This window comes from Chlamydotis macqueenii, chromosome 26, assembly GCF_036417535.1.
Source record: "Chlamydotis macqueenii isolate bChlMac1 chromosome 26, bChlMac1.mat, whole genome shotgun sequence".
NCBI lineage: Eukaryota > Metazoa > Chordata > Aves > Otidiformes > Otididae > Chlamydotis > Chlamydotis macqueenii.
This window is the reverse complement of record NC_141581.1, coordinates 1,999,963-2,009,611: the sequence shown is the minus strand read 5'-3', so window position 1 is coordinate 2,009,611 and position 9,649 is coordinate 1,999,963. Positions and strand designations below refer to the sequence as shown.

General features: G+C 48.6%; 1 protein-coding gene across 1 annotated transcript in view; it reads right to left on the bottom strand.

Annotated features, from left to right (window-relative positions):
• Positions 1-1,110: 1,110 nt before the first annotated feature.
• Positions 1,111-9,649, bottom strand: part of LOC147597511 (mucin-16-like) — a 91,564-nt gene continuing 83,025 nt past the window's right edge. Inside the window, exons 96-100 of the mRNA XM_086767675.1 lie at positions 3,994-4,052; positions 3,847-3,897; positions 3,648-3,736; positions 3,144-3,283; positions 1,111-1,284 (exon numbers count right to left, since the gene is read on the bottom strand). Coding sequence (XP_086623801.1) covers positions 1,111-1,284; positions 3,144-3,283; positions 3,648-3,736; positions 3,847-3,897; positions 3,994-4,052 — 513 coding nt within the window. The remainder of the gene's footprint in view (positions 1,285-3,143; positions 3,284-3,647; positions 3,737-3,846; positions 3,898-3,993; positions 4,053-9,649) is intronic.

Sequence of the window (9,649 nt, the reverse complement as noted above, 5' to 3'; positions counted from 1 at the left end):
GGAAGGAGGGGGTGGGGGGGAAATGTCTTACGCTTCAAAGAGGGGAGTAATTTTCTCTGCTTTGCATAAATGGTAAGGGAGTTTATAGGGCTGGGTTGTGTCACTGCAGCACAACTGCCGCTGGCCATGATGTCCATCCTGCTGGGTGAGACTTGCCAGACCGCACCGTCGCAGTGTGAGTAGGTCTGAGTTTCACCTGGCTGCTCTGCTCACAAATCAAGCTAAAATTTGAGGTTTGAAGGGACCGGAGTCTAAGACAGTGGAGGGGGTGTCCACACCATGTAAACACAACTACAGCAGCGTGGGGTGGCAACCGTTGTAATTGCCTTTGCTTCATCGTCACCTTCATCCTCATCAATGTGCCTGACATCTTAATTGCTTGACATGGGAAACTGTTCATGGAAACAGTTTCAGACCTCCCAGGTGTCTGGAGTAAGAAAAAGGCAGAGTGGTAAAAAAGCAGTGGATTTACACTGGCATGAAATGAGAGCAGAACCTAGTCCGTTTTATTCCCGGTCTATCATAATTTATCTTCAGAGAGACTGAACTCCTTTTCTCTTTGACCAGTCAGAGTGCTCCAGAAGATAGTTTTCTGTATCTTTGCAATTATTATTTTGGAGGAATAAGTATTTGTTTTTTACTGAAATGCAAAACATATTTTTAGTTTTAATTCCTTCTTTTTAAATAAGGCATTTTCAGAAAGAATATTTCTGTATTTGGAAATTGCCTCACCTTTAGCTGAGTTGGCTGAACCATTTCCTTTTTTTTTTGAAATGAATCACTAATAAAATTTAAAAAAAATAAGCAAAAAGACAGTTTATACAAAAATTGTCAGTTAACTGGGTAAAAAGCATTTCAACATTTTAGATTTTTATTGCATTTTGAAATTATTTTACCAGCTTTAAATGCAAGTGAGCAACTCAGTTAACATCTGGCTGCTTATTTTAATCAAGATAAATCTCGACTGACCCAGTGCTGGACTCACATTGGATGCACTCATCGATTATTTCTATTTATCAAACTGTGAAAGCTGGAGAGACTGAACTGGAGACCCAGCACTGAAGGTTTCTCTTGAGTTGCAGTGCCTGGCGTATTTGCAGCCCTCAGAAATCATAGAGAAATATAATACTTGTAGCTGTAGCCTTTTGGGTCCCGGCTGTCACAGTGCACAGCACCGCTGGATGAGCTGCAGACATGGAACAGAGTAGGCTGGACTTTGCAAAAACAGTAAAGGCCACGTTCTTCAGAGATCTCCTGGACGTGGAGGCACTGATTTCCAACCCTCTGCGAAGGAGGGAGGAGTCTTAGAAGTGTATGGTGCCCAGGGCAGGGAGAGAGATCATAGAATCATAGAATGGTTGGGGTTGGAAGGGACCTTCAAAGGTCATCTAGTCCAACCCCCAAGATGTCCCAGCGTGTTCTGCGGGTGGGTCCCCCTTACGGATAGAACGCTACCAGCTCACTCCCCTCCCGAGGCTTCACCTGTGTCAGCTGGGCTGCACCAAGTGCTCCCTCCCAACTGAATTTGTACAGTGAGATGTGCTGGGAAGCTTCAGCAAAGCATCGGTGTCAGAAACCTGCTCTCAGGCTGGGCAGACTGTTACTTGGTTCTCACGTGGTGCTTCTGCTCCATTCCCAAGCATTCAAGGAGCTCTGTGTTAAGACATCTCTAGCATCATCTCCACATTGGTTTTAGCTGCTCCTGGTGACAGGGTTTTCCATCCAGTGTGTCAAGAAACTGGTCTGTTCCAGATCTCCAGACTTTGATTTTGTCTACTGCATTTGGGTTTGGCCCCTTTCCCCTTTTTAATGCATTTTTGCCTCTGCGTATGCTGCGTATACTGTATGTCTTCTTTGGGGTATCTGCTTGGACACTTTCCCTGTCCATCCTGCCTTCCGGCTGCTCAGCCTTTGGGAAAGCCTGCGCTGCAGCTGTGGCAGTGAGTGCGGAGTTGGTGCAATACAGCTGGAGAACTTGAACCCAGCCGACCATGTTGCTCAGGGCTTAGCGTGAGGCTGGAGGCTATCTTGAGCTGTAGCTACCTTGAGCTGAAAGCCAGCTGAGCCTCCGCGAGCAGTAACCTGATGAAGGTCCCTAAAGCCTACTTTATGCTGTTCCTCAGTCACCTCGGTTTACAAGCCAAAGATAGTTCTCAGAGATGTATTCCAAGTATACCTGTAACTTCTTGTCCTCAGTGCTCTGTTCTTTTTTTTTGTCTTTTTTTTTTTTTCTGAAGGAAAGTAGGCTAATGCAGTTCTAATGTTTCTGTGTCTGTCAGCCCTAAACATTTTTTGACATGTTGGACAAAACCATCCCGATCTGATGGAAGAAGACAGATCTCAAAGAGAATGTACAACTTCAAATTGTTCTCCTCTGACCATATGTTTTCACCTACCATGTCCCTACTGATAGAAACACTGCATTGCCTGCTCAGCCTGGAAACCAGGGATGACAGTGAGAGCTCAGCCTCCCAGCTCAGGTCCTTGCTCTGAGTCTCTGCTTTGCCAGTTCTGCTGCTCACAGGACCAGCCTGTTCCTTTTCCCATTACAGTGTTCTCACTGACATCTCAGGCTCTGGAGAATAAGGACAATCACCAAGAGTATTTTTCCAGAAATAATTTTATAGCTGATGAAGAAAGGCGCCAGTAAGAAGATGGCGTAAAAGGACAAGCCATGCTCCCTGACATGGGATGTAATAATCCCTCAAAATAAAAAAAAAAAAAAGAGGGCCCTTACTGTGAGCTGTACATAGGGGCAGCTGAGCTGTGGAGGTATATCAACGTGTTGTGCCTAATAAAACTCTGTTTCCAGAAGCTGTGAGAGGTGTATTGGCCTGTCTGTTGAGACTCCATCTTCACCAAACTTTCCTCCTTGGGAACAGCCAGCGTGATAAATATATCCCATGGAGACAAGTCCTGCTCAGCAGGAGCACAGGTAGCTGTGATGAAGGACACAGATTAAGCAGGCTGTGGGGCACATACTTTCCTCATTCCTTTGTCCGTAAGTATGTTTTCCCCCTGTCTGTGTCTATGTGCTCACAGCAGGACATAGGACACAGCAGGATTCTGCAGGTTTTCTCTCCACTGTGGAATCCTCCTGCAGAGGGGCTGGTGTGGGGCCGACACAGCTCACCGCCACTTACAGAGACACTCCGCGAGGGCCAGCCCTGCGGACCGCCGATCTCTGGCCCTTTCGTGCTGAGATCAGCGCAGAGCAACGGGCAGACCTTCAGGCTCGGAGCCCCCGGGCTGCAGCACGAGGCGGGCGGCTCTACTGTACTCGCTGGCATGAAGGGAAACCGGAGCGCTGCAACCACTCTTCAGGTGTGAAACTTGATGCAGTGATGCTTTCAGATTAAAAGAAACCACAAGTGATTCAATTTCCTGCCCTATTTCCCCTGTCCTCTCTTCTCCTCAGAACAGGTAGGGACAGCCTATAGCAAGAAGGCAGCTTAGAAATGATTTTGCTAGAAGAAATTACCTCCCCCTTACTCCTACCCCTCCCCGCCACTGCTGGACCAGCTTTTCTCCCTGCTGTGCAGGGCCCTTCTCTGGCTCCCCGCACCTGCAGCCATTTCAGGATGCAGCGAAGCGACGGTGAGCGAGCGATGTGGGGTGGTGGCAGAACTGGGGACAGGTCAGCTCACCCCGCTGCGTAGGATGGGGTCGGTGCTCATGGGGAGGGACGTAGCCCCCAGGACCTCGCAGACCAGGGACCACCCAGAGAGATGTTAACCTGCAGGTGCCCAACGGTGACTTTTTGTGAGGAGCAGGCACAGTTGATCAGAAGATGATGTAGAAATGAATAAAGCTTTCTGTTTATTGTGTCCCTGCTGTTGCACAAACCTAGGGCCAAACCTGGAGCCAGGGTTCATGGTGGTGTAAGCTGCCGGGCCCCTGCGGAGGGAGACGGCAACAGCAGCAGGAGGGCATGAAAGGGCGTGAAAGAAGCCAGCCCTGGCCCAACACCTGGCTCATCTCACACCTTCTTACAATTCCTCCGCCACTGTTTTTGGAGAGCTCCAGGTTTCGCTTTTCCTCCCCTCTGGAGCCTGGAGGGGATGGAGGTGGGGAGGGTGTTTCCCCTGCCTCCACCCTTGCATTTTTCCTTTGCTGCCTTGTCCTAGAAAACTTCCTACTGGTACCCCGGGGACATCCAGCCATCGCCACAGATTATCCCATCCCCAGTTGCACATTTAATAACACCTTCAAATAAGAGCCATCATTGTACTAATTGTTTCAGGTGATGATCGCTGCAAGGCTTGCCTGGGCTTAGAAGTTAATTCATTCACCAGTCTTTGTTCCAAAGGAATCTCAGGTAGTTTTCAACCTGGTTAATTACTGACGTGAGTGTTATATGATAAAAAAAAATCTGTGTGTCCCAAGAGGGGGAGGCAAGGCAGATATCTCTTGCCTGTGTATCTTTGGAAAGCTATTTGGTATTTTTTCATGTGTTGGCCAGAACAGAAAGATCAAAAGCAACAGCCTAATTCAGGTGTTTAAGATTATACTGTTGATTCAGCCCCTGGTTAAGCATGTAAACCAATGCCGCAGATTTAATATCATTATTTACACTGGCAAATACAGCCTGTGTTTATCGACACCACTTGGTGATGTTTATTCATAGGGCAGAGGTGAAATTTAGAAATTACGTGGGGCAGGACATTTGAAGGCAGAAGCTGTTAAACTGGGCTCTGCACTGCACACCCCCAGCGTTTTGCAGCTCCCTCAGGCGCAGATGTTTTATTTATGAAATAGAAAATGTAGCTTTTCTCGCTGTGACAGCTGCCAGAAGAGCAGCCCCCTGCCCGTGGCCGCTCACTCCACACCTCCATGCACAATTTTGCATCATTCCTGAGTCCTGGGTGCAGGTTGGCAGCTTCTTGGGGCAGGAACAGGGCTGAGAAGTGGGGCAGCTTCAGCACCTCGTGAGCCTGAGGGATCACCCTCGCACCCAGCACACCCAGTATCCCCCTGCAGCCCAGCCCATACCACAGCTCTCCCTCGCCGTGTGCTGGGCTTGGGAGCATGACCATGGTCCCAGCCCAGGACCCGTGGCCAGGAATTGGGGTGCTGAGGGCTGGGGAGGGAGCCTGGGACTGCAGCATTCCCCTCCTTGCAGCAGATGGGAGGCAGGTTGCAGTATTTAAACATTTCACGATGCTTCTTTTGCATCTAGAGCTTAATTCTTTTGTCAGTCACAGGTGAGCCTGGCTTTCTAACTCCTGATCTTGTTTCAATGTGTATTTTAAACGCAAGCTTTCCCCATCTCCACACCTCCAGCCTTACCGATCAGTACATTTTTCTCAAATTAAAAATTGATGCCGTTTTACTATAAAATTTTCAGACGACACCTTTGCTGATTGTAATGGAAAGTGCTCAAAAGCCCCAGACAGATTCCAGGAAATACAGCTTAGGTGTTAATCTGAGAGGCACTGTGGTGGCATCTTTTCTAGTCAACACATATGGTAAGTGGTTAAGAAAAAGCTGGAAAGAGTGAAATGATGAAAAAGATGCTGGCTTTATAAAGTTATTCAGGCTGGTAAAAGCTTAAAAGGACTGTGATGCTCAAAGAGTGCAGGGGCAATTCAATGATGATAAGTACAAAATAATGATAAATACAAATTCACGAACCATGTTGTAAGTGGTGAGTAGCAGCTGGCACTCTCCGAGGCAGCTCTGCTGTCCTGCTGAACTCACACCTCCAGCGCCCTTTGCCGCTCTGCTCCTCTGGGCTCCGGGAAGAGGCAGCAAAGAGAGGACGATGGCAGCGAGCAGAGATGCAGAATGGCTCTGATACGGAGCTGGGATTCTGAGCTGGGAAGAGAGGGATGTGCTACAGGTATCTAAATATACATCATGGGAGAGCTGCAAAATTTGAACGGGGTAAAATTGCTCACTGGTTTCCATCACGCAGAACGAGCTGGCACTGAGTGAAAGTGGGCAGAAGCTTCAAAAAAAAAGCAGGAGTAAGTATTTTTTCACGCAGGACATGGTTAAACCATGCAACTTGTTACCACAGGATGCTGTGGATATAAATGACGCCAAAAAGCAATGAGGCTGTTTCAGGGAGGATTAGTCTGTCAGGAGCAAATGGACACGGAGTGGTGGCACAGCCCGGGGAGCGGGAGGGCGTGCGACGCTGCCGCTGCTCTCGCAGGTTTTTGCTGAGCCTCCCCTGGCTTTGGAGAAAAGCTGCAAGGCTGGATGGAGCTGAAGCCTGATCCAAATGCGAATACATCCCTCTGTCTCTGAAAATAAAATTTCTCTGCTGCCAGCCACTGCACACTCCAAAAAACCCCAACAAACCTCACACATTTCAGGCACTATTTTTCACACCTTTGTACTGTTAGATGGAGAGATGACTACAGAGTCTTCCCCTTAAAAGCATGAGTTAATGATGACCTTTAGCTTAGGCTAAGGACCAAAACTGAATCATTACTGATGTAGGAAAAGTTAGCAATGACTTCTGGAAACAGATGCTGCACTCAGAGTACCCTGTTGCCCGACAGACTGTATGGGTGTGCCAGTAAGGGCAACGCCGTTTCAAAAACCTATTTAAAATTTAATCTTGGCTATATTTCCATCATTATAAAATAATTAGAAGGGAAAATTCCAAACCATACACAACTAGCAGTATTGATCTAAATGAACTGCTCCCTGCATTGTATCGTGTCCCCCACTCCTGTAGGAGACCAGACACTGCCACGGGCAACTCAGACTCAAACTGCGTTCCCCCATTCCCATCATATAGGATTCTTCTAATTTAACCTTGTGCCAGTATTCAAAGGTTATTTCTAGATAAGTGGGTTGGGTTTTTTATTGTGGAAAAGAGGAGAATCATCGTGTTGCTGTTGGCATTCCCACCATCAGGGATCCCAGGTGACCTCCCCAGTCGGTGCTTGCAGCTCCAGCTTGCACAGGTGTAGCTGGTTTGCAACCTCCCCCGAGGGCTGAGGGCTCGGTTTCTTTAGGAATGCCAGTCAGGGTCTGGTGCCCAGTGCCTGGGGGGCTGTGGGAAGGTGCTGACATCCAGGTTAGTGGTGGTCAACTGGCCAAGAGTCGGGGAAGGAGGATGCAACATCACTTCTCTGTATTCATAGTGATGCTTGTGGAGAGTTGCAGGTTCTGGACACTGGAGTTAGGGCTGGGTTTTGTTGTTTCCTATGCAGAGAGATCGTGTGGGGCTAGGCTGAGTGACCGCAGGCAGCAAGAATGTTTCTCTTGCCAGCCTTATCAGCTGCATGAGCGGTTCTCCTCGCGTGAGCTGCCTGCTGTGCTCCGAGCTGCCTGGGTTGCACCTCAGTTTCTTTCCTCCTGAACCTTGCTCTTATCTTTACACCCAGGTCCCTTCCCTACGCACTCTCCTGCAGTGCTCTGTCTGCGCTTCTGGCAGGCAGCCCTGTGTGTGAATCCCTGACCGTGCTTTGCACGTCTTACCAGTTCTACAAACTGGTCCCAGTTCTCTTCTAGCTTATCTACCCCACTGCTGTTTGGGCACTGTCTGGGCAAACATGGAAAATTATTTTGAAAAGCTGGGTTTAACTGGAAGAGTATTAGAGATTGTTTATGGAATACCCCCAGGAGAACGTGCAGGTTTTTTCATGCTCACCTCCAGCACTTTGAGTCAGAATCGGCAGAAACTGCTGGTCAGAGCCTCAGTAACAGCTGAGTGCTCAGTGAGTTGGACAACACGCTGCCTTGGTGCCTGTGGGCTTGGGCTTCCAGGGGACTAAGTCCTGTGGTGATGTGCATGACCAGGGGCTTCTTGACCTGGTTTATCCTATGGGGGGTTTAGGGATGATAAACTTTAAAACGTCTGCTGGGTCTGCCCATCTTTGCACAGCAAGGTCAGGCTGAAATACAGGTGGAGAAATGATCTTGAGATACCCACTGGCCATCACCTGGGGTGATCTTCAGCCTCCTGTGTCACCTTAACTGCAGCTTCATCATGAGGCTTGCAAAAGGACAAAGCAGGTTGTGCAATCTACCTCCATTTCAGGCAAAACACTGGGATTTGCCGTCTGAATTCCTAATGCCACCAACTATCCTCGTACGTGCAATAACGCTAGCAGTGTGTTCAGATGAAGTGATTATTAGAAGTATCTTGAGTGCGTGGGAGCCAATAACTTTCTCTTATCAGATACTCAATCTTTTAAATTTGTGCTCAACTATGAAGAAAAAAAGATGAGAAAAAGAAAGTATACATCCTTACATTAGCCTGTAAATATGATGTAGTAAACGCAACTGAAGAAGTGTGAATACACTAAGCTATTCATCTTTAGGCTGGCTTTCTGATATCGGTTCTTCTGAAGACCACAATCTTTCATTTCTCGCACGTAGCGTTACTCATACCTGATAAGTATGCTAAAACATCAGAGGGAACTGGGGGGTTTGACAACTCCTTGACCTCAAACAAACTACTCAAATAGCAACGCTCTAGGATGAATAAAGCTTGCTTGGTTCTTGTTTTTCTTTTTTTCAGACATCAAAAGTCTTCACAGTTGTGATGTGTGAGGTCTGGGTGTGGGTAGAATAGCAGTTAACAAAATCCTGTGCCCAAACTCAACCTTAGTTCTCAAACCCCTACCAAGAAGTGGTCCAAGTGCCTCCACCCCGGCTTCTCCTCGCACCCGAGCGGCCCTGGCTCGCCAGTGCAGGCACAGTCCCAGTGCCCTGCTGAGGAGGGCTGGATTTTTTTTCCCAATTCCCCACCCTGTGCAGGAAGGCTGCGCCAGAGCGGGGAGCTGAGCTCCACTTCCCAGACATCAAGCAAGGTTGTATTGTCTCTGTTTTTGCCAAACCCCTTTCGCTTAGTGATGGCTGCATCAATTAGCTTGGACCGTAGTGTGAACCAAGCCTTCACAGAACTTCCCGAAATGCCATTTTTCCTGGGTAAAATCTCCCAAATCTACCCAGAACTCACGTCTTTCTGTGTTGAGTTAAACCTGAAAATGGTCTACTATTTCTGTTCTGCTGTCCTCTCCCTCTCTTTGCACAGACCCTGAGCGCTGGGGCTGGCTCAGCACTGATGCCACACCCGTCATCACATCTGGTGCACAGCTGGAACGGTTGTAAAGGTGTGGAGGACAGTATCGGATGTGCAAGTGCTGCTTTGGTTCAACAAAACTCCACTTTTTTTGATGTCCAGCTGTGTTCTCTGGCTGCGGTGCTGCCTTCTGTGTCCCAGGTGAGAGGGAAGTGCTGCCAGAGGAGAAGCCTGACAGAGGATTTCTTGTTTGCAGATGCACAAATTGCATGGTGGTGAGAGGTGTGAGGAGCTCTGTGTTTGTGCGTGTGTGTCCACGTCCCTCCGAACGGGAGGAAACACCCGCGTTAACCACAGTGCTGCACTGCGGTGGGATGCCACGCACAAGGGAGGAGGTTTCATGTGTTAGAAATCGGCGGCCTCATTATATCTTCAGATTTTCCCCTTCCTGTGCTTGTTTTCTGACCAGCCCAGGGATGAAGCTGCCATCAGGGTGTGGGCTGGCGAGCCGCTCCTCCCGCCGCGAGGGCTGCCCTGAGCCTCCCTCGTGTCTAACACCTATGGTTGGTTTCCACGTCTGTAACCCTGAAGTGGTGACAAGCGAAGCGCGGAAGTGGTTGCGTTGGCTGCCAGAGGTTCCTCCTATGGAAGGGATGAGAA